The following is a 25,982-nucleotide window of genomic DNA, read 5'->3' as shown; positions in this document are numbered from 1 at the left end:
GTGCGCTGAGAAGTCCTCCTCACTGGGTCCAGTGGTTTTGATTGCGGGAATAGGATAAGCCTGTTGTTCGATAATATCAAACAATTTCTTGAGACGGTTTTTAGCACTGTCAAGCTTATCTCTGAAATGATCTAATTTAGCAATGCGAATGTGTTTGTTCTAAGAGCTTCTCATCTTCCTTAACTGTTTGAGACTAGAGGTGGAGGGGGCATTTCTCCAACGTCTCTTAGACTGCGTCAGTTTGCGACGTTTGTCATTAAGGGCACCATTGAACCAAGGTTTGAATTGTTTGCAAGGAATCCATTTGAGTTGCTTCGGGGCTGCAGAGTCGAGAATATTTCACATGGCGTTGAAGTAATGATCCGTCAACTCTTTCAAATTATTCGTGTTAGTGGGAGGTTCTAGAAGATTATTGCTCAAGTTGGAAAGGTTAGAGATGTTGATGTCTCTCAGATTACAAGTCAGTTGCTTGTTTTTGAGCGGTTGACCTTGTCTAAGCAATACCTTTTCCTGAATGTGAAAGGAGATTTGGTGATGATCTGACCAATCACATGGTACTATGTCATCCAGTTGAATGATGTGATCTCTAGCTATGATGAGGTCAAGGGTAGCGCCCTTGCAGTGGGTGGGTCCGTTGCAGGTCAGTATATAGTTGAGGTCAGAGAGGAAAGTCTTAAAAGAGCAAAATCTTATAAGATGCCTAAAAATCTTTTGACTTGCTAAAAGGGCTTTTATTCTGGATTACAGTCCACCAATTTGGTCTTGAAGCTAGCTCGATAAGACTCATCAGGCTGTTGTACACAGATCCTAGAGCAATAATCTGATATCCATATGTGGGCAAAGCATGACTATTCACTGACAGAATAACCCTGCCTTGCCCTCATATGGATTTTACTGCATATAGCAGCAAATGAGCCACTGACTTGTTGAATGTTGGAATGTCATTTGCATAGGAGGGGTTAACAGTTAATAAAGGCAAACTACACATATTCATCTACATTTATGATAACTTTTTGGTTATGAAACACCCCAAGATGAATCTGGCAATGGTGATTCATGAGGTTATCAATTTTTTTGTGTGTGGGAGTGAAGGTAGACTATCGCTGGAGGAAAAGAGCAAGGATAGTAATCTGGGATCTCCATAAACTGGGATAAATTCAAGATATTTGCACTCGAGCTGGAGGCTGACTCAGTGGAACTGCGCCAATCCAGTCCGGTGATGCACAGGCTCTGTTAGATATTTGGGAGTTAGGGTCCATAAAGACTATGAAACAGTGGTTAGAGACAACTATAAAACAGTAGCGGAGAAGCTCTCCAGGCAGGAGGAACACTGGAATAAACTTTCTGTATCAACTGTGGTAAGAATTAGAATGATCAAAATGATACTTACTGGTAAATATTCAGATCCAGCTGAACACATCTTTCTTTTCCAGTTTGTGTTAGATGTTAATTAATTTGATCTATTTTAGCAAATAACCACATATACAATGGGAAACACTGACCCTTCCTCATAACAGGTGCGGCTTTGCAGTCTCAGACTTGGAGCAGTATTTTTATGTGGCTTAAGCTCACTCTGACACACGCAGGTAACCTCCATCCTCAGCACTGCCCACATAAAAGCGGTGAGCAGGAGGAACAGGGCACACTTCAGGCAGTCTCAACTTTTAGAATGAAAAGACAGGGTACACTGGTCAAGTCGGCAGCTACTACATACTGTGCATGGACAAGTTAGGAAAGTGGGCGAAACAGAGCAAACTATACTCCCCTGGAGTATCGTTGAGTTATATTAATCTCTTCTCACAAACAAAGGAGAGAACTGTTGTAATGGTTTTGAAAGATAAGCTGTCTTTGAAAGCAGCTAGACCTATCGTGGTGGTTCACCTATAGAGAGACAAACTATTCCAGAAACCGGCCTATTACAGGGAGGAAGGCGCAGCTTGATTGGTAGAACTATTCAGATATTTTCGACGACCACATTGCTAGCAGTGTACACTTCATTCCAAGATGAGCTGGTGGAAATGGAATGCACCCCATTTACATGATACAAATGCAAGATACTAGATCATGGGTGTCAAAACTATATGGAATGATGATGAATTTCAAGTCAGATGTAACCCTTAATAGTAGACATATGTGGCAGCTGGATCTGGGAGGTGAACTGGCTGACAAGCGTTGGTTCCAGACAGCACTGGTTTCTATAAATCACAGACAAAAATTAATACAAAAAGTCTAAAAATCGTACTTATTTCACATTAGCCATGCAACATCAATAGACCTTATGATTTGCTCAGAATGAGAAGTCATGCACCAGCAGTACGTTTCCTAAATGTGGCTTGGATCTGCCCAGAAGTGAGACACTTTTTGGAGCAGGTTATGAATTGCCTATCAAAGATCAATAATTAGGAATCAGCACATTTGCTGCCAGTGGTGCTGTTAAGATACTTTTGTAGTTTGTCACAATGGAATAGAAGGTTGATTCCGCTCGTTTGTTGCTGGCAAAACAATTATTACAGCATTGCTAAAGGGGCCAACACCTTGAATGAAAGATTGGCTATGGTAGTGAGCAGTAACAGAGCAGAAACCTATGCTATGTAGGGCAGTATAAACGAAGGACATACGGGGATCACTCAGGACATAACTGAGTGAATGATGCACCCACAACTATCTTAAATTGAAGAAGTATGCTTCCGGACACTCAGTTGGAAGATATGTGGGTGTTGCCTCAAGAGAGGTGGGCTATCCAGGGTTACTAGCAAGCCCGTGGAAGGACATTTTGGGGCACTGTTAAAAAAAACAAAAAGATTGAACCCCCCCTTGTCTTTTCCAAATATGGACAAATATTGCACCTGAAAATGCTATTCAGTCTAACTATGAAAGTTGAATATGGTTATTACTATACGTCATTGACGTAAGTTGATTTGTTTAGCTTTTTCCTGTTCTCAACAAGTATTTTACTTTCGAAAATCGAAAAATCAAGTATAAAAAAACTTTGAGTGGTGCATACCTATATGAGCAAGCATTGGTGAAGCTAATAGGGCTGATATTCACACTGATATGCTGAAAAAGCAATAACAATATTCCTGCTGCAGTAGACAACATTATTATTATGATTATTTTTACTAAAGGAGTTGCTTTGAGTTTTCTTTGAATGGCTTATTCAATACCAGGATCAGAAATATTTAAATGGAATGATGTATTTTCAGATGCAAAATAGTCTCTTTGCATTTCAATAAAAAGTAGAGACTAAAATCCTCCTGTAGGCTGGTCCAAGATATGATTGCAAAATTCTTAAGACAATGGCTGAAAGTTCCTGAGCCAAAGAAACCTATAGTTGTAGGAGGCTGAACCAAACACTTTACAGTACGTATAGAATACAATAAGTTTGCCAAATCTAAAAAGGACAGTGTTTCCTGAATGTCATTGCATACATACGAAGGCATCCAACTTCTGTGGGTCCTGAACAGCAAATTAACTAGAGCTGACAAAATAAAAGTGGGGTTGTCTTTTTGATGATTTGTGAGAATCTCAATGAATGTTTAGTTTTTTTTATGTTGATTCTATGTGCCACCAAAAACAGCAAAAGTGATGTCTGATCAATGGTTAGGTAGTTATATCGCTTCAGAATACAACATAAACTGGTGACTTCATTTGAGTTCTTTGTAGTCTTTAGATTTCCTTTTGTAGGATCGCACAGGCTATGAGAGAACAGCCTAACAGGAACCAGCCCAGTCCCTATGTCAGTTCAAGGTGATGTTTGGGAAGTCAGACAAATCTCTGTAGGCGCACCAATTTGAAATTAGATTAACAAAATTATTTGTGGGCTGTGTAGTAAAGATGAAAGGAGAGTAGAAAATACAGATTGTTAACATTTTATACTGGGCAGAGGCCACTCTTACTGTTATGGCCAGGCTAATGGTATTATGTCAGGTTTCAGGTTAAATCCACTAACACTAGGGATCCTTAATATAAGTCTATGCAGGGAAAATTTATTTTTCATTCACCTCCAAATGGTTTTTAATGGACAGATTATGTTTTTGCATTTTGACTCCACAAATTAAACTTTTGGTCAGCAACCTTACTGAGCAGACTGTGTTTCACTGGTGCCACTTAGTATGAAATTAGCTTATCCATTCTTGGGCCAAGGCAGTTACACCATCCACATCTCTCGTTGATTGAGGAGTGTTTTGTGGCCCACTCTTTTGAACGCCTAGGAAGGTCTGACAGGAACAGGACCGCTAGACAAACTCCAATTTTATATGTGGCACTGTTGTCTTCGTACCCTTGAAAGACTTGGAACCCGATTGTCAGCGATATAATAGTTGCAAAAATTAATGAAGCCTTAAAATTCTTTTATGGAAGGTAACGGTACGTGCTTGGTATTCTGAGGTAAACCACCAAAAAAGAGAAAACAATGAATGAATACTTCTGGAGAGAATTCGAATCCCAACAGGACAGCCTTAACCTGGAAATGATCGCAGCTCACCAGGGAAAAACACACGACAACTGCAGGAAAACATATCCAGAACACATGTCCTGCAGATGCTCACTATTTACCAAGCTTTCCCAGCACTATCCCTTCAGAGTTTAAATGTATGTAATAACTTAGCTGACACAATTTTGTTTTTATGAAAGACCTATAGAGTATAGTAAAACAACTAATACAAACAAATCAATAGTAATAGAAACATGTATGCTTAACAATAGTGTTTGGCGCAATGGGTAAAACAGATGGTCAGATGTTTTGCATTTTCCTGGCCAAAACATAGGAAAATTGCCATACGTGTGTCACTGTATGGCTCTTGTTCCAAACACTGAATTAATATCTCACAGGTGTTATGTATTTGTTGGAGACAAACATTTATGGAAGGAAATCTCCAAATAAACAGACACAACCTTATCAGAACTGATATAGCAAAATACGGTCAAAACAACAAAACACTAATCGTATTTAAAATATTTTAGCACTACAAAGAAATCAGATTCGATAAAAAATGCCATAGTTAATGTAAAGTGAGGAGAGTTGCTGGGTTCAGTGGGTCATTTGGTAAATCCAGGGATTATTCCATCAAGTGACACAGCAGATTATATACTCAGCATAGATATGTACCCTCCATCCCTGCTTTAAAAATTTTCAGTGTCATAGGATACATAAAAAGTAGAGGGAAAAAGTGGAACAACTATGACGAATATGTTAATAGTTGTATTTTTGCAAACAATTTCGTATTTCTGACACAAACTCTGTGTGGAGGACTCTTATGTGGCCCAAGGAGTCAGATATTGTTACTTCTGTTCTCTTCTAATCAATGTTTAGGACTGAAGGGCTGTGACCCTTTCTTTTAATTGAATGGTCAGAATGATGGATGCTGGCACACAAATCCACTTACTACACTCTCACAGGGGTGCTGGTTCCTTTTATTTCTTTTTATTTCTGTGCAGTCGCAGACAACACTGTCGTCGTACTTGTATGGGTTTGTCTTAAACAGACACTCTGGGGTTAACCTTTCCAATTGTACGGTCTGGACCTCTGGGTTATTTTATATTTTTTGTTGGTGTAATGTAGATTAAAACTTAAGTACGGCAAATGAATATTTACATAGAGCTTCCAAAGAAAATATACAAGATAAATAGTCCAGTCCTTCTCAAGATTCACATTTTTGTTCAATACAAATTAACTTTTTAACTGAAGGTGCGGGCCCCCATGTGTACCCGATGTGAGTTAAATAAATAAAAAGAAGAGAGAGTGAACAGTGTGTGAAAAGATTCAAGACACAGAAAACAAAGTTAAACTAATGTTTTTTTCCATAATAGATAGGCTAATCAAGAGGAAACCATTTGCAAGCTTGCTGACAAAATACCAGTCTGCACACATATATCCTTTCTTTATCGTTTTCAGAATTCCAGTCACATTCTGTCAACCAGGAGACATTGCCTAAGTAAAACTTGTGGGAGACATAAAAACTGACAGCAGTTGGCAGTCGGGCCATGCAACATTTGTATCACAATTCTACCAAAAGTGTGTTTGCATGCTTAGGCCACAACTACACTGTCTAGACTAGACAGCACTATTGCCATGTGCAGGGAGGACCATAGAAATTATACACAAAGAATGAATATATTTCTATTGGAAAGAACAGTCCTTCTCACAACATCATACTTCGTAATAATGATAGAATTTAGACAAAGCACTGACCTTTGAACCATGAAGATACTGCGGCTGTGCATTTGGTTGCTTGTCTCTTTGAAACTCCTGAGAAAATGGCAGCACAGTTCGAACAAATCTGAAGGAGAAATTGCAGAAAATGTGAACATCATGTACACAGAATATGGAAAAAGATACATTTTGAATAACTGCCAGTGATGAAAATGTGAAGCTTTATTTAACGAGGAATTGAGAAGTTCCTTCTAAGTAGACATGTAACAATTGGATGTCTGAAGGCGAAGGCAAAAGCAACGAGTGAATTAACACCTCCCTAACTGAAATCTATCAGTAGAGGCATTTCAGTGAGCTAGCCCTTAATGACAGCAAAAGAGATTATGGCTACCGCTGGTGTTCCCACCTCTACTCTATTTGCTGGGTCCAATGTGCCAGGGCCTTCTCTGCTAACTAGTTCTTTGGTCAAGAACTTGGAAGTCCTGCTGGCTCAACAACTATTAATGTGACCGCAGATCAACTCAGACGTAACAAAGTGCCATCTCCTGTTCGAGATAGCAAAACATATTTTACTATTTACAGGACCTCTCTACCAAAGGCACTGAGGTATGGTGAATCCACAACCTGACTGCAAATTAAAGATACTTGTGCCTGGATATTGAGCCATAAAAGCAGAGGGCCCAAGAACAGTAGCACAAGTTACTTACCTTCGGTAAAGATATATCTGTAAGAAACAGTAATTAGTATTAAATTCCTTACCTTAGAATATCCCATGGGGTCAGTCTGGATCCGGAAACTTTTGCGTAGCAGTACCCCTGCGCGTCGCTAGGCGTCGTCTGCGACTCCGCGTCTGTCGTTGGTGTCGTTGGGGCCGGGATGACGACGCCGGAGTACCTAGACGCCGCCCTCGTGCGCTGACGTTGGTTCTTATACACAGCTTTTCTGCACCAGAAAACCAACACGGGTGCCATAAAACTAGGGCCCTGAAAAGGGATGACCTTAACCCTAGATATCGGTTCGCAGAACGGGGAGGATGGGTGGGGCAGTAAGGAATCTAATACTAACTACTGTTTCTTACAGATATATCGTTACCGAAGGTAAGTAACTTGTGCATCTGAAAGAAACAGGTTAGTATTAGATTCCTTACCTTAGAATAGATACCCCAGCAATACCAACCCCGGTGGTGGGTCTGCGAACCAATAATCACACCAGAAAGTCCTGGAGAACGGAACAGCCGAAAAAGCCATCTCTCCGGACTTGGCTGTCCAGGCAGTAGTGTCTTGTGAATGTGTGCAGCGAGGCCCACGTAGCTGCCTGACAGATGTCCTGCAAGGGGACTCCACGACCCAGGGCAGTGGTAGCCGCCGTGGCCCGAGTGGAATGGGCACACAGCCCCACAGGAGGCTCTTTTTTAGCCAGTGACTAACAAGCCTTGATGCACTTGATCCAGATAGTATGAGAGCGCACATAAAGTAGAGTCATACTCAATACATTAATGTATCTTGCCGTTTTCATCAGGAAGGCCAGCAGCAAAGTACTCTGTACAAATTGAGTTTAAAATGAATTATTAGCCTAATAAAAATATAAATACCGGAATCATTCACGCGTTTGTTTGACAGAATGCATTACCACACTTTGAGAAACAAAAATATACACGCAGGTAAGAACTGACACCAGAAACACAAAATGTCACATTCGCTATTGCTCGGCACTGCATCAACAACCAAGTAGGTTACACAGCACATAAAAAAAATGTCAAGCCCTGCGTGAAGGCAAAGTCTCCGTCTCCAGTACCAAAACCATTACATTCGATGTACATATAAATGCTGCTTGCTGCACTGTGATCCTTTTATCAGCGGAAGCTAAATCTGCAAGTGTCCTAGATTTAGAAAACACTCATTTCTGATGACGTTGTTTTATAATTGCTTAGCAATGTCTCAATGGCAATGAAAGGTTTCTCTCACCATGCAGGCTTGTTGCAAGCATTACCTTCATCCTACACTATCCATTTTTAGGTCGAGCAGACGTACTCTCAATGCGTGAGCATTGAGAGTGTCTGTCTGTCTCGACAACTATTGTTGCCCGTTAATGGGAATGTGGACACCGATGTGGACGAGCGTTTCCTTCGCAGTTTTCACCGCGGGAGCGCGCGCCTCACCCGCGCATGCGCAGAGTAACTCAGCCATTTGTTTTTTGTTTTTTTCCCAGCCCCGAACCGAATCAGGTATCAGAGCGCTTTACATATAGGCAGCCCCCACCCCTCTGCATGCGCACACACAGGCGAGCGCATGCACACGCAGGCACACACATACAGGCACACGGCACAGACACTCGCTCACACACACCCCCCTCCCCCACAGTCACACACACGCACTCCAGACACATACACACACGCACGCACACACACATACACAGCCCGCCCCCCCCCGCACTCGCGCACACATGCTCCCCCCTCCACTCGCACGCGCGCGCACACATGCTCCCCCCCCCCCCTCAGCAACACACTCACCGGCTTCATTCCTGCGGCGGCTTTCCTCAGCTGCGGGGCCCGGCAGCAGGACTCTTCTTCCCTCCTTCGGCACCGGGGCGCAGGGTAGGCTCCTGCCTGCTCCGGTGCTTCAAACGCGGCTCCCATCGCGGCTCTTCCGTTGGAGGCGGGGTAGGCTCCCGCCCTCCTACTTCCTGTTTCCTGTTGTCGCGCCGGCCTGCCTGACTTCCTGGTCGCAGGCCGGCAGAGTGACGGCGGTGATTTGCGGTATTCATTAATTTAGTTATTTATGCATTTTTTTATTTTTATTTCTATACCACGTTGCGCTTGCGCACGTGTGAATTTTCTGTCACCCCTTTTATGCGCATGCGTGCTGGGTTTGGGATGGTTTGAAGCTTTTAGTTTTACTTCTTTGAATCGTTTCTGACGGCTGTGGCACGGTCTATCTAAGGATACAGACTTGATGTAGGTGGAACGTTTACACGCATCATAGTCTGTTGTGCGTTATTTAAAGCTTTTTGAAACGATGTGTGGGAAGAATTCACAGCTGCCCGCAGCCCCTGTCTGGTTTACTGTATGTCGGTAACAGATTGTTCACAGAGTAAACATCCATCTGTGCTTTTGGAGATACTTTCATGACAAGGATGCTGTAGAAAAATATTTAATACTTTATAGCGCACCACTGGTATTCGTGTACTACCCTAACGCCCTTCTCCTTTGCTTGCGACCGCTTAAGGTGTTGACACACATTGACTGCTCATTACTAATGCTTAAGTATGTAATCCATGACTCATACATTCCTCGCAGTCTCGCGAACCTATTCAATTTACACTCCACTTTCTTTCGGAAACACCATGTAATGAAATGTTTTAAACATTTTAGAATGACGGACGTCTCTGCCGGCAGCTGTCAGTGGTGAGGCGTGGAATTGCTAACTAACACAGCTTCTGTCTCTTATTATACCAGTCCAAATATACTTATTCCAACTTTTTTCTACCAGTTTTCTATGGTCCTTTTATTTCACCTTGTGAAAGTGTCAGACTAGGTAAAGAGTAATTCTAAACCTTTTTTTAAGTAAACGGACAATCGAGATACAGAGCAGTCGGGGGAGAGAAGGCAGGAGCCTTTGTGTGAGTGATTTAAAAAACAAAATAATAATAATATAGACATCAGTTCCACAGGAGAGTACAACCGCTGGTTTGTTTGATGGGGACCTTTCTGTTTAACTTCGTTTATACGATGAGGTCATTGGCTGCTGTTTTGGTTATGCCTATTTCCCAGAGGGTGTGGCAGAGAAGTGTTTATTAGCTCCTGGTGGGAAGTGTGTGTACTTCTCAGAGAACGTGAGAAAGTGCACAACCACTTTTCATGGTAACCACATCCCCACGTACATTTTTAATGGATGCGCCCGATAATCGCTGAAACTCATCTGTAAGTAACTTCAGGAGCAACAAGAAACCAGCAGATGGAGAAAGCAGAGATAAATCACCGTGCAGCACGTCCAAACCGCTGGGAAGCTGTAAGTGCTGGTTGAGGCCAAGCACTAGAGGGCAGAGGGGCGCCTGGGGAGGGAGCGCGGGTCAGCAGAAGGCACTTTATTAAAACGCAGAGAGGAGGCGGGGTTTGCAGGATCCTCTTCACTCACGTCGCTCCAAGGGGACATTAAATATTAAAAGTTAAGGCTTTCTCTTCATCCGTCTCAAGGAGGGCCCTTCTGCGCTGTAATGGTTCCCGAAAGCTGAACCAATTTGAAAAGGCGATCCAAGGACAGTAAGTTTACCATCAAATGACAAACAGAAGTGCAGACCTCCAAACCGCTCCTCCTTGACCACTCAGCTTCAGGGAACACATAATAGAATAGCCACTGGCTGGATTCTTCCCACTAAGGACTATTTATCTCTCCCTCTTTTTAGATCAAAGTCTCTACATTTTATCATTTTATTGTTACAATAATTCAAATTCAGTGTTTTCAGAACTGCTAATTGTTTTTTCTAACGAAGAATACAAAAGCTGTACTGTGGTCCAGATACACAACCGTTTTAGTGCTGCATTGTGTAACAACAGAGAGTACGGAGTACATAATAGTCTTTGTCTAATAGTCTTTGTCCTGCCTTATGTCAGATCACAGTGCACATGGTACAAGACCACTTATGCACTGCATTGTGTCCAACGATTGTTCCTGGCGCTGGGTCACTTTTGTAATGCTTTTTTTAGATCACTGCTCTGATTGTGCATGGTCACTTCTGTCCTGCATTGTGTCTCATGATTGTTTCGGGTTGAGGGTCTCTTTAGTAATGCTTTACTGAGATTACTCTTCTCAAGCTGCATGATCACTTCTGTTCTGCATTGTGTCTCACGATTTTTTCTGGTTGAGGGTCTCTGTAGTAATGTTTTTTCAGTTCACTGTTTTCAGGGTGCATAAACACTTCTGTCCTGCATTGTGTCTCATGACTTTTTTCTGATTGAAGTTCACTTTAGTAATGCCTTTCTCAGATCACTCTTCTCAGGGTGCATGATCACTTTTGCCCTGCATTGTGTCTCATGATTGTTTCTGGTTGAGGGTCTTTTTAGTAATGCCTTTCTGAGATCACTCTTCTCAAGCTGCATGACCACTTCTGCCCTGCATTGTGTCTCATTATTGTTTCTGGTTGAGGGTCTCTTTAGTAATGTTTTTTCATATCACTGTTCTCAGAGTGCAAGAACACTTCTGCCCTGCATTGTGTCTCATGATTTTTAGGTCCAGCTGGTGTAAGCTGCGCGAAGCGCTGCTGGTCCAGCGAAGACCTTATTGTTATCCACTTCCTGGGAATGTGGGACAAGGGATCGGCACGCGCAGGGCCGTCGGCGATTTCAGCATGTGTGCGCGCACGTTCACCCACGCGCCGTGCACCTCTCCTGTCCCAGAATTCTAGCAAGTGGATAACACATACATATACACACAGACACACGCACGCGCGCACAAACACACACACACAGATGCACGCACACACACACAAACACTGCATACGCACATGCACACACACACGCGCGCACACACCGACCCCCAGCCCCCAAGGTACAACTAAGCCCTACTCACTGCATCGGCGGCCTCAGCTGCCACTCCTGACTTCTTACTTCTGCAGCCACCGCGGGGCTCTCCCTCAGGCATGGGAGCCCCGCGTCACCACTGCTCCTCTGGGCCAGCCACTCCGTGGGTGTGGGCTTCCCACAGAATGCGGAAGTCCCGCCTCACGACCGGCGTAAGGTTCCCAAACTTCCGGTTTCCCGAACTTCCGGTTTTCGCCCACGTCCATAGCCTAATTCGGGAACTATGGTCACCGTCACTTGTTTTTACATGTCTCGAATAAGGCAAATCACTCGTCATCCCTTTTCAGACAATTCTCCTCCCACAGAGGTTTCAAGAACGCTTGGTGAGTATAACTTTACAACTAATCTTAGTTTCCAGTGAAAGTAGCGGAATGCTCTTTAGGGACATTTGGTGTGATGTTTTTTATTCCAAGTAAGGGTAAGTGTAGCTGCTGGATTTTTTATTCACTGTAACCTAGCAAAGAGTTTTTTTGGTAGCATTATCAATCAAAAGCAATTCGAATCAATGCATGCAACAAGTAATGCGCATTGGCATAGAAAAGCATCACAATAATGCTGGATACGGTGGTGTTGTATTACGGCAGGTTGTAGAGTGTACTTGCAGCCTTTCTCTTGTTTTTCAACCAGCCGGTTCAGCCGAATAGCACACAGCATTTGTGCAAAAGCAAATCTTGCTTTTTTTTCGTAGAGTATGAGGGGCACTGGGGGCGTGGGCAATAACAGCGAAGCGCAAGGGGTTGCCCGATTATCCCCGGCTGCCCTGTTGGCTGAGGAGGCGCATTGATGGGCCCTTCACACCTCTTCAGCTCCTCAGAAATGGCCACCCGGGTGCGCTTGGCTCCTGGAGCCTGAGTGACGGCTCCTGGTCGCTGACAGTCCTAGCAGGGGGTGGCAGGGGCCGTGGTGCGACCCCCGCAAGTGGGCACCAGAATGTGAAAACCCGAGCCCTTTACAGCTAGAGCCTTCACTGGGGCTCTCTCTATAATATTAAAGAGCTCCTCGCGCTGCTGCGGCGTTTTACTTTATTTGATGATGCTGTGCCCCAAAAATGTATGGGCAGATTGTTAGTAAACATTATATATTCTCTGGCGTTGTTACAGAGACGCGTCCTGTCTCTTACCACGCGCTCTTTTCTCCACCTATGACGTCCCTGGGAAATCAACCTGCTGCACCCGACATCCCCAAAGAACGAATAGAATATCCCTCGGCTCCAAGAGCGTAGCTAGCTTTGGTGCAGCAGGTGCAGTGGCACCGGGGCAGACATCCTTGCTACCCTAATTTCCCTCTCGCTGTACATTTTATCTATAGCTCTGACATCCTCCGTATAGTTTACCAGGAGTACAAAGTAAAGGCAGGAATAAGTGGGTTAGTAGTGAGGGAGACAGAGTCTAGGGACTGGTAACAACCATGGGCGATGTTTTTTTTGGGTTTTAGCCCAACCCATTTCTCTTCCGTGTGTCTTTAGTAACGCTGCTGTTCTAGCAAGGAAAGACGCGGTGATGATGTCATCAGCACGAGATATACTTAAGCTAGCACCCACACCTGTCCCAGGTACATCCCACATTGCATGCCTCTGATTCACCTGCATTGACTCCCAAGGGCTGCGGGGACAGGACACCTGCCCAGGTTAATAACTGGAGACTTAGCTCAGTGGGTGGAGCACCTGCTGTTATAAGCATGTGTTAATGCTGCTTATTGCAGGCTTGACTCTGACTGTCATATTTCTGAGGTGGATAAAATTAATATGTTGACGACATTTACGTTGTGACATTTATCAGCATGCTATTACGTCATTCAAGCGTCAAGCATCAATTTCGTTCAGAGTGGTCCTTATTTACACAAACTCTATCTATCTATCACCCTCTATCTATCGCCCTCTATCTATCTATCTATAGCCCTCACTCTATCTATTGCCCTGTATCTATCTATCGCCCTCACTCTATCTATCTATCGCCCTCACTCTATCTATCGCCCTTACTCCATCTATCTAGCTATCTATCTATCTAGCTATCTAGCTATCTATCTAGCTATCTAACTATCTAGCTATCTATCTATCTATCTATCGCCCTCACTCTATCCATCTATCGCCCTCTGGCTATCTATCTATCACCCTCACTCTATCTATCTATCTATCTATCTATCTATCTATCTATCTATCTATCTATCTATCTATCTCCCTCACTCTATCTCTCTATCGCCCTCACTCTATCTTTCGCCCTCACTCTATCTATCTATCGCCCTCACTCTATCGCACTCACTCTATCTATCGCATCATTCTATCTATCGATCGCCCTCACTCTGTCTATCTATCTATCGCCGTCACTCTATTTATCTATTGCCCTCACTCTATTTATCTATCCATCTTCGCCCTCACTCTATCTATTTATCGCCCTGACTCTATCTATCTTTCGCCCTCCCTCTAGCTACCTATCGCCCTCACTCTATCTATCGTACCACCACAGCATCACTCATGGGAACCACAACATCACTATGCGCTACCACAGCATCACTGAATGCCACAGCATCACTCGTCACCACCACATCACTCCGCGCCACCACAGCATCAATCTGTGCAACCATTCAACAACTGGTTCAAATATGTTCTCTCAATGTTTCAAGCTTTATTACAAATGTCACAAAAAAAGTTAATATTTCACTTCTGTTCTTGGGTTTTCGTCACAATAAAATACACTGAACATAATCTTCACAAAAGTTATTTACAAAAGTTTAAGCTATTGCCATCATAAATTACAATAACTTTTATTTAAATGTTAATCATTAAAAACAATTTAAATCCATTGTTATTTGTAATATCAATACATCTAAGTCACGTAAATACAAAACATGTTGCATTACAAATGCTATAGGTGTCACATTTGCAAAAGTTAAAAGTATTGGCATTGTAAATGACAAAGCTATTAATTTAGCTATTTTCAAAACCAACACATAAATAAAAAAAATTGTCATTTACAAGACCAATAGCTCAAACTTTCCTAATGCGAGACCTATTGCATTGCAAATGCATGTTGTTTTAGCTGTAAGGCAGCAAGCTGGTCAGCGGGAAACTGAAGGCACCATTCTCAAAAGAAGGGCGCAGTGGAAGGATTACAACATTTTCTAGGCCACAAATTCTCGTAAACAGTGGTTAAACCTGGGTGTCCATGCAACTGCAGCCTATGGAACAGTGGGGGTGTTGAATAGGACAGGGGTGGAGGCCTCCGCTCCAGGGGCCTCACTGGATTCTAGCTCTCAGGGATGAATGATGAAACCAAGCAATGCTAGCTACACAGGGTACGTCCTCTATGCAGAAGGAAGTCTATCTTAAACTTAGATGCACTCGGCTCTGGTTGCAACTCACTGCTGCAGAAAAGGGTCCATCCCAGTGAACACTGAGCTTAACGGATCATTTGCAAATTTAAGGAGGACTGGACAAAGTGAGCCAATGCTCCAAGAGTACATTCTGTAGGGTGAGGGATTTTCCCCGATGAGGAAAACTTTCATAATTTCCCATTACAGGGATCAGTGGTCTCTGCCTTACTGTAGTGTTGGCACTCCAAGGTCTCCACATGATTTTCATTTCAGAACTCTCGCTCCACTGTCATACGTGAAGCAGAGCAGTTTCACAGTGAGGTATGCCTCCCGATTTCAAAGTGTGAGTCTTCTTGATAACTGACTATTGAAGTTAGCAGTTTCCTAATGAATAAACGCAGAACGAGGGGCACGTCTTTGATTACAGTTCGGTACAAAAGGGGGTGGTGATGAACGGAGCATCTGAACCAATCAAACACACCCAGTCAACAGATCTGGGTTTGACCCATCACCGTTCTTTAGCCCACTCTGCCACGCCAGTTCAGACATGGCTATATGCAAATCAGTCTGACCCAGTGCCTCATGGGAACAGTCCTGCCCGAACTGCCAAGCCATGCCTTCCCTGGACCGGAAACAACTTTCCTAGGACCGGTTTCTGGCATTACAGCCGTCTTCAGTCAGGCTTGCTTGAATCCAGTGGCAAAGTGAGCAAGGGACTCACGTCTGAGCATACCCTGCCAACTTATGGCGAACAAAGCGGAATAAAAGGGGGTGGTGATGGACGGAGCATCTGAACCAATCAAACACTCACATCCAGTCAACAGATCTGGGTTAAATCCATCACCGTTCTTTAGCCAACTCTGCCACCCCAGTTCAGACATGGCCATATGCAAATGAGTCTGACCCTGTGCCTCATGGGAACAGTCCAGCCCGAACTGCCAAGACATCCCTTCCCTGGACCGTAAACAAGCTTGGGAGCACTTCAGTTCAGTGCCACGAGCTAGCCACATTCAGGGTTACAATGGCGCAATACACTTGTGCACATTTCTGGACAGTGCCACTGGTTAGCCGCTTCAGCTAGAGAGTCAATGCTTCAGTCCAGGAGCAGGCTGGTCACTCACTTGAGTCACTGGCAGAAGGATCCTCGGCTCCAGGGTCAGGTGCTTCTGTTCACCCTGGTAGTTAGCTCCTTCTGTGGGGCTGGATCAGCGTTTTGGTGTTTCAGGACAGGGGGACAGCACTTACTTCAAGGTTAGATTTCAGGTGATGTCCCCTCACTTCTGGGAAGACAGCTATCAGCCGCCACTAGCTATTGTTGTGCACGAGTCCACCAGAGCACATGCTTCTTGGAACTCGAAGCACAAGAGGGTCAACAGCTTTCCATTTTATACAGGTACAATAGACAAGGGAAGTATATTTCAGAACCGGTTTGGGTAGGTTCTTCTCTCATTCTTCTTTTCCAGACAGACTTCCAGACACCGCCGTTGTGTACAGTGAGGCTCCTCACAGCAGGGTCGTCTCCAGTTTGGAGGAACCACAATAGATGCACAAAGAGGAGTGAGGGTTCTACACCTGGCTATCAACAGCCACAACTAACAATGATCAGTTAGAGAGATAAAAAGGCTGGCCTCACCTAAAAGACTCTTTTCACTCCAAACAACTGAAACTGCAGTCCCATCCTTTGCCCCACCATCTATCAAATGGCAGTGATAAGGAAGTCTAATCATAAGCGCCTTGCAGCAAAAGAACCTAACTGAATTTCAAAAGGGAGGCCCAATGACCCTTTCCCCATTCTTGTATCTAGGACTCCTCTTTTCAGCTTCTGAAATGTCAGCAATACACGTCCAATGAATGGGAAACAACCTCACCTCTATCTTGCGCACATGAGTAGGCCAGGGGCTTCCAAATTGGAACCTACAGGCCTTCTTTAATCCGGTCCACTCAAACGCCATGACTGCAACATGCAGGCCACACACATGCTGTCATGCAAACATGCACTGGGATGTTAACGCTAAGGTCTGGGTTAGCGTGTAGTAGAGAAGCTTTACACCTGCGGGTCATCAGGCCTTCTCTCTTGTGACACAGATAAAAAGGGTGTGGTAACAACTTTTGATTTAAAAACATGGTACGGTGGTGCGTGGCCAAGATGGCGGCGAGGTAGGGCGTGTTTGTCTCAGCTCCTGCCCGCCACTAACAGCATCTAAGAGCATTTCTGAGGGCTGGGGAGCCCTGAATTCAGCTGCGGAGGCTCGCGCCGACCCCCTCTGTGACTGGTGGCTGGCTGTGGTTCCTGGCGGCCGAGGAGACGCGGACGGGCCGGCCGGTAGCGTGGCAGAGGACTACCATCAGGGGCGATCCGCCACGGAGACCCCGTGTAGCGACCGCCGAGGCATGCTTCTGATATCGCGGCCTCTGCCGGAAGAGCCCGCTGCTGGGCTGGAAGATCGGAGGCCCGGGTTGGGGGAGAGGGGCGGAGGGACCCCCGAGGCCCTGAGGTAGCCGCGGCGCCCGGAGTGCACCGGGAGATCCAGAAGGCGGCGCCAGACCTGTGGTGAAGTCGGAGGCGGAGGTGAGGCCTATTTTCCGGACTGCCGCCGCCGGAGGAGCGATGCGGCCTTGCAAGAGTCCGGCTATAGCGTCTGTGGGAGACATTGGGGGACGAGTGAGCTGCCCCACGCATTTAACCCGGTGAGACTGTTCCTGGGCCCGGCCTGGAGGTGCCATTTGCAGCACCCCGGTGCGGTGGGGCACGCTGGGATTAGCACGACCCTTCTGTGCGGGTAACGAGCCGGAGATAGGACACCCAGGCGCCGTCCGGCAGTGACTCCAGCAGCCATCGCTCCGCGGGCACCGAACCGGAGGCAGCGCATAGAATGCTCACTCTCACAGCGATAGATGTGAAGCCAGACGTTCGGGCAGCAAGGCCACTGAAGGTGGGAGCAGCGGGAAGCGACCCAAATAGAACTGTTTCTGGAGCGCCCTTTGCGGACCCCCGGCAATCAGGGCGGCCGGCATTGGATAATTGAGAGACAAGACAGGCATTTACCCATGGAACGCAAGGCACCGAGTGCCCCGGGAGCGGCTGGAAGTTGTCGAGGGCGCCTGGACGCAGGTGGTTGCCCCCCCTGGCTGAGGCCTGAAGGCATGGACAGGTGGATGGTGACGCGGAACTGAGCTTGGGCTTAGTGGGACATAGGACTGGCCGCGGTGAGACTCCGGTGTTAGCTTGCGCCAGCATTTGGAGACGCGGAGCAGCTGCAGGGTCTTTGGGACACACTGACTGAATCATACCCCCCACGTTGCTGGACTATCTGGAGCACTTTCCCATCGCTGAGTGTGAGAGCCCTGAGAGAAAGCGGCTGCAGGTTTTGAACCCTCTCACAGCGGGCTGTGGTAGTGGAAGCTTCACCTTCCCCCCGATCCTAGGGCGGGTGTCCTAGGATGGTTCGGGCGCTCCCTGAGATCCCTCAGGACTATGTCCTCGGCCAGGACGAGGAAGCAGAAAACCATGAAAGACATATTTGGGAAGGTCCAGTCTGTACCGGATTCCGCTGCGGCATCCCCCTCAATGGCATACACGCAGCTCCAATCGGACGCTGGAGCTGAGCCTATCACTAAGGCATTCCTGGAGTCACTCTTTAACACCCTTAGAGCTGACATACAAACAGTGAAGACGGACCGGACGGCTGAGATGCGGGAAATCCGCAGAGACGTAGATGACATTGGGGAGCGTGTAGCAACACTAGAGGCTAAACACAACACTACCACAACGGAGGTAACCATGCTCCAACAGGAGGTCATACAGCTCCAGGATCAGCAACTGGATCTTCAAACACATCTGGAGGATCTCGAGAACAGATCACGTCGACATAACATCCGAATACACGGAGTAAAGTTAGCCGAGAACACCAAAGATCTCTTCGCCTTCACACAAGGCCTGTTCCGCCATATCTTGGCGGCTGCACAGGACGCTGAAATAGTGTTGGACAGAGCACACAGGGTCGGCCCCACGCGAGCAACCAATGCCCCCCCAGCGGATATACTGGTGTGCTTACAAGACTTCAAAACTAAAGAAGCCATCCTGGCCAATGCGAGAACCCTTCACTCTATCTTCTATCAAGGCCATTCTCCTGTATTGTACCAAGACCTTGCCTTGGTCACCCTGCAACGCCGTAGGCAGTTTCGACCAGTCACGGATCATCTTCAGCAGCGTAACATCTCTTACTCCTGGGGACACCCATTCCGCCTCATCTTCCACTTAGATGGCAAGCTCCACCAGATGCGCTCCCTCACAGAATCATGTCAGCTGTTGGGCCTGGCAATGCCTGAGGATGAGGACAGTGACCACTGTAGTAACAGCCCGGGACCCGAGATCGCTCCCTCGGGCTGGCAGCGTCAAAGAAGGAGAAGACGAGTCCGAAAGCCCAATAAAGCAGAAGTCGTGAAGGGACATCAGGAGGACCTTGCAACCGCAGCCGACGCCTTGTCCGGAGCACAGACCATCAACGAGTGAAGCTTTGAACATTATGCGCCTTTGCTGTGACTCTCTAAACTCTGGTGGACGGGGTGAGGAGCCGATCCCCCCGATCACGCTATGAGCCCCAATTTGACGACCACCCGGCCCCTACGGGTTGGCGAACTCTATCCCAGACAATGGGTTTTCTCTTTACCTTTGACTTCTCTGTTCCTGTTTGAGACACTGTTATTGGTGCAAATTCGTTTTTTTGTTTTTTTTTGGGGCTGGGTCCCTTCGTCCACCTCCCCTGGGTACCTCTGACGCTCTACTCCTATTCGGACCTCTGGCTACTGTTTGCTTTCCTCGCACTGCTGGATCAGACAATGCACAACACAACCAACGCCACGTATCGCATGCAACACTGACCCCAGGTTTCTGTTGGCACACAGTTCTCTCAACGTTCTTACCCTCAACATGCGTGGCCTGAATAACCCAATTAAACGCAGGACCATACTACACTACCTTGAGCATTCTGGGCCTGACATATGTTTACTTCAGGAGACGCATCTCCTTTCCAAAGATCACCATAGGTTGAGGGCTGAGGCATTTCCCATACAACTGTTTTCCTCCAACGTTACAAAATCCGCAGGGGTGGCCATTCTGGTTTACCGGACCTTCTCGGGGAGGGTTCTTCAGAAGCTAGCAGAGATAAGGGGTCGCCTGTTGACACACCAATTTTCGCTAGGTAACATGACCTTTGTAGTGGGATCTATCTATGCACCTAATGAAGGACAAACGAAATTTCTTCTCACAGCTATACGGGAAGCGGCCGCTACAGCGGATAGGCACTTACTCCTTGGAGGGGACCTTAATGTAGTCTTTGATAATGATATAGAACGCTCCCGCCAGAGGACAAACCAGACCGGAGTGTTCCCGCCCTCGGGCCAAGCACTACTCCGGGAGTTGGGACTATCCGACCTCTGGCGCCACTCCCACCCCTGCACTCGCATCTATACCTTTTATTCAGGGGCACACAAAACCTATGCACCCCTCGACTATCTCCTGGGCTCCTCTTCCCTCCAGACGTATGTGTCTAAGGTGGACATCCTGACGGCCTCTCTGTCGGATCACTCCCGATCTTGGTTAACTTTCAGCTTCCATGCTTATTTCACCCTCTCAGACATTGCCGTTTGCGCGACACGCTGCTGCAGCTACCTCAGGTTCTTGCCCAAATTCAGAAAGCTATCACGGACTTTCACTCACTTAATGCTAACCCTGACACCTCAATAGCTACACAGTGGATAATCTTGAAGGCCGTGCTTCGGGGAGAATTCATTGCGATCTCCTCCGCCCAAAATCGGGATAGGGAACGTAAGAGGGCCGAACTCACCCAGAGGGTTTCGAAACTTGAGCAACTTCATCAGAGGACGAGGGCCTCCAGGGCATGGCGCCAACTTTGCACAGAAAGGATACACCTTGCAGCCCTAGATCAAGACAAAGCAGAATACACAGCACTCAGGCTGCGACACTCTTATTACAAGGGCGGGGACAGGTGCAGCCACCTCCTGGCCAACAAACTCCGTGAGACTAGGTAGCGACAGGGAGTTCAGGCCATACGCACCCCTGAAGGCGAGTCGGTAACAGATGACTTAGCTGAATCCAGCATGCCCTCCCTCTCCCCAGCGCAGGCAGACTATTTAGACAGGGCCATACAGGTGGAGGAGGTCATATCAGCAATATCCTGCCTTAAAGTGGGTAAATCCCCTGGCCCGATGGCTACACGGCGGCCTTCTACAAGGCCTTTTGCAGTCAATTGGCCCCCACTCTGACGCGATTGTTTAACACTTTCGAGCTCACTGGGGCCATACCAGGGGAGATGCTGGAGGCAGCAGTAGTCGTGATCCCGAAGCCCGGAAAGGATGCGACGGCCTGTAGTGCATATAGACCAATCTCATTGCTTAATATAGATATTAAACTATACACCAGCATCTTAGCGACCCGCTTAGCGCCCTACATGACGCAATTGGTCGAACCTGACCAGGCTGGTTTCATTCCCCAACATCAGACTAGCAATAATACTAAGCGCATACTACATCTCATAGAGAAAGGGTCCCGCAACCAGGGCGAATATATGCTCCTGGCTATAGATGCTGAAAAGGCCTTTGATAGGGTGCACTGGCCCTACTTGGAGATGGTACTGATCGCGGCTGGCTTTGGGGAAAAACTCCGCACTCGCATTCTGAACTGCTACAGATCGCCAATGGCGACAGTCCGCGTCAACGGCCACACGTCCTCCCGGTTTGCAATTGGGAGGGGCACTAGACAGGGCTGCCCCCTGTCCCCCCTCCTTTTTGCACTCTACATGGAACCCCTTGCGCTCAAAATTCGCCACCACCCCCTAATAACAGGGATCAAATTTGGAGGGGATACCCACACCAGTAGCCTATATGCTGATGATGTCTTGTTGTCCTTATCGGATCCGATCACGTCTGTGTGTGCCCTCTTTGCGGAGCTACACAAGTTCACCAAAGGGTCAGGCTTTAAAATCAATCTGGATAAATCAGTGGCTCTTAGCCTCTCCCACTTCCCAAATACCCTAGCTTTCCCCCAAGAAGAGCATCTGATGCGATGATCCACGGAAGCGATTCCGTATCTAGGCATCCAGCTTGCTCCCACCATTTAGGCCACCACCGATATCAACTACTCCACCCTACGCACGCGGATCAAAAAGGAGTTGCTTCGATGGAAGCATTGCACAATATCTTGGTTGGGTAGGACAGCAGCTATTAAATTGACCATACTCCCCCAAATTCTATATATATTCCAGACACTTCCCCACCGACCGCCACTGGGCTGGATCCAGCAGACGCAGGCAGACCTCTTGCGTTTCATATGGCACGGTCGCGAGCCACGTTTCCGCCACCAGGTCGCAATTCTCCCTCCGGGAAAAGGGGGGGTGGGAGTACCTGACCTTCAGTTATACTTTCAAGCTGCCCAACTCAGGTACCTGGTAGAATGGCAGCGGCTGGAATCAGAAAAGCACTGGCTGTTCCAGGACCAAGCAATTGCAGGCAGACCACTGCAAGGGATCCCCTTTCTCCACAAATCTCACCGACCAGCTAACTTGTACGCGTCATACATCACTAACACCATCATGGACTCCTGGGACCGCACCAGCACTCACGCACAACTGACTACATTCCTATCGCCTCTCACGCCTTTGTTTGATAACCCGGAGTTTCATCCAGGTACAGAGGCCAGAGCCTTTCAAGCTTGGCGTTCTTCCCCTTGCAGGTCTCTGGGACATCTTTTTGACTTGGAGGGTATTATGCCATTTCCGCAGCTCAGGGAACACTATGGCCTCCCCGAGGTGGAGCGTCTGCTATACCTTCAGGTCCGACACTGGGCACTACACCCTCATGTTACGCCACAAGCACAACGGCTGCTTTCTCCGTATGAAAAGTGGCTGATCACCCGCACCTCTGACAAGAAGCTAATATGTGACATCTACCAGATGCTCCTCAGTCCCACTACAATCACCTACAATGCAAGCAGCACCCGATGGGAGAGGGATCTAGGAAGAACGCTTAGTCACAAGGAGTGGTAGGGCCCTCGGCGTATCATATGGGCCTCACGGAGACCTTCACCGAGATAGTTACCTATTGGTATTATACGCCGGAGAGCATACACCGCTTCGACCCTCGCCGCAGCGATTTAGGCTGGAGGGGCTGTGGGGAGAGTGGCACGCTGGAACACATCCTCTGGAGTTGCATCCACATACAGCCATATTGGTCCCAGGTCCTGGATGACCTAGATCTTCACTTAGGCACTCAACTCCCTCGCTTTCCCTCCTACATACTTTTAGGACTACCCAATCCACTAATGTACCCACTCAAGTCCCGCAGGGGACATCTGATAGCGATTGCCACAGGAGCAGCTTTGCAGAACATCCTAATTCACTGGCGTACCACTCAAATTCCCACGCTGTCTGGCTGGCTTCGACGGTTGTGGGTGGTGCTGGGAATGGAGAAACTGACACTCACATTGGCAGGGAGGGGGGCGGAATTACCCGAGCTGTAGAGGCCCTTCTTAACTCTACTAGTTTCCGAGTTTTCGGGAGCTGACGTGGCCCAAGTACCTCCGTCTATTGCGTCTGCCAGACACACCGATCCCAAATGATGACGCTATGGGAGACTCGCAAAAACGCCGCTAAAACAATGTGATGCACTTTCCTTTTTACCCTACCATATTTTGTTTCCTGGTGGACGAGGGTTGAGTGGGGGGAAGGGAGACGGGTGGAGGGTTGTTTGGGACATCTTGTTTGTATTCCTTTCATTGAATGCTTTTGACCTGCTCCATGCTTATTGCCTCTGGTAATGACATTCATTGCGACCTAGTGGTCCCTTTTGCATTTAGACACGGGAGCCGAGGGTCTTGTTGTTTTTATGTCTAAACTCAATAAAAAGATTTAAACCATAAAAAACATGGTACAATGAAATTAATGCTCTACATACTCAACCTCTGACAGGGACATTTGTCAACTGTCAAAGAACTAAGGGCCAGGTGGGGCAGTCTACTGTAGTTTGAGCTGGGCATCAGCTGAGCAATAGAAAGGTCCATCAGCTGCTTACAAAGATCCAGTCTTTGCTAGAGTGGGTAATACTATCCAGACCCAGGTGTGAGCCTTTTTAGTAGAGCCTTTTGCAGGACGTTTTTGTCTATGCGTCCAAAGTGGCACCCTTAACAGCTCTGGCATCTATAAAAGCTGTCTAAGAAAGTGATTTGAACTAAGGAGCATCAGAAGACTTTCTCAAGGACCTGAAAGCATCACTATTCAATGTTGCTGTGCTGAAGTCAACTGACTATGGCCATCTCCTAAATCGTACGGACTGATGCTTCACACAGTGGTTGGAGTAGTTCTGGCTAAACTTAATGACAAAGGCAGAGAGTGCCCAGTGGCATTTATCAGTCTGCTTCTAAGGGGACAGAACTGAGCTCCCACTGAAAAACAAATGCTTTATGATAGCGTAGCCCTTAATGAGGTTCCAGCCGTACTTGTTTTGTACCACGTTTCTGATCAAGACAGCTCATAAACCACTCACATGGTTGATGGGAATGAAGGGTGAAAATCCCAAGTTGCTTAAATGGTGTATCTCACTATAAAGCCTAGATTTTGCAGCAGAACAGACAGCCAGAATGCACCATGAGAATGCAGATAAGAGGTTCCCACCACTTTTGAAGATCCAACAACCGGACTGCTGCAATGGTGGAGTAATGTTCCAGACAGTCCAATTTGGCAGAGGCATCGGGCGCGATTGGAATATCCCATAGATGGTACATGGCATGCATTCCTGCTCACAGTAAAGCAACTCTGTGTCAAATTGATAGACTGACTTTTTACCGGCCATACTAAGAAACTAATGGTTCAGTGACTTGGAAGAACCAGCTTCCTCTCTTTTTTCAACAAAGGGCTACTGTCCAAGTCCTGGATTGTTGACATGGATTAGAGGTTTGGACAAGAACTTTTTTTTTTTTACCAAACCCACTCTAGTAAAAGTTCAGCTTCAATGTAGCTACCAGGCCCTTGCAATGACATACAGTGTGCATGTTGATGAGTGTGTACATTGTGCATGGGTAGCCAATAGAGGTAAGTGATTCTGTGTGCAACATGAGTATGTTTGCTGTGAACAGCAAAAATATTTGTTATGGCTCCCGATTAAACACTGGATAAGAAGGGGCATAGCTAGAGTTTACCTAAACAGTGGAAGTGCATTGCTAGTATTCCTGTGGCTGGAAAATGGAGACCCATACATTCAAGTGAGGGCACATAGAGACAGAGCTACCCTTAAATGTTCTATGAGGACATTTTCCAAAGACTTTCCTGACAAGTGGGGGTTCCGCAGAGTTGTTGTTAAATCTTGGCAGGATTCTAGACAGGGCCCTATTTTTATTTGTCCCAAAGTTCTACTTTTGAAAGACTAATGACAGGAAGAGGGCAGTCTTCACACTTTATTGCACCCAGGTTTACAAAACTCCAGCTTGGAGTCCGCATCCTCACTACTTGCTGAAAGAGCCACCACTTTGCACAAAGGCTGCATGTGCACTACATCCAGAAAATCACATTTGAAAGGACCCACCTCAAATTGGTTACAGGACCTTAGGCATAGAATCCAGATCCCCTGTCTGAAAATGGAGTAGAAAATGGGAGCTCAAACCACCCAACTTTGTCTACCACACAGCCTGTCTTGCTACTATATATATGCCACACACATCCATCATGCATACATGCATATGAGATGCAAGAGCCAGTGTCTCTATAACACATCTAAGTAGGAACTTTATGTGAGTGGTGTCAGTAGGCCGCACTCCACGTATAGCAGAAAAAAGGTCTGCTCAGAACTATTTATCCGCAAAGAACACTGCTACCACTGCCTCATGCCAGTTATCAAACACAGGGACAGCTGTCCAATATCAGTAAAGAGGGCCCATTC

General features: G+C 46.6%; 1 protein-coding gene across 2 annotated transcripts in view; it reads right to left on the bottom strand.

The window, feature by feature from the left end:
* CYFIP1 (cytoplasmic FMR1 interacting protein 1) overlaps positions 1 to 25,982 on the bottom strand; it is a 488,976-nt gene that overhangs the window by 164,285 nt on the left and 298,709 nt on the right. For both annotated transcript variants that reach the window (XM_078658231.1, XM_078658230.1), the window contains exon 23: positions 6,191 to 6,278. In XM_078658231.1, coding sequence (XP_078514357.1) covers positions 6,191 to 6,278 — 88 coding nt within the window. The remainder of the gene's footprint in view (positions 1 to 6,190; positions 6,279 to 25,982) is intronic.

The sequence above is a fragment of the Lissotriton helveticus genome, chromosome 8 (genome assembly GCF_964261635.1).
Source record: "Lissotriton helveticus chromosome 8, aLisHel1.1, whole genome shotgun sequence".
Classification (NCBI taxonomy): domain Eukaryota; kingdom Metazoa; phylum Chordata; class Amphibia; order Caudata; family Salamandridae; genus Lissotriton; species Lissotriton helveticus.
This window is presented reverse-complemented; position numbering and strand designations above follow the sequence as displayed.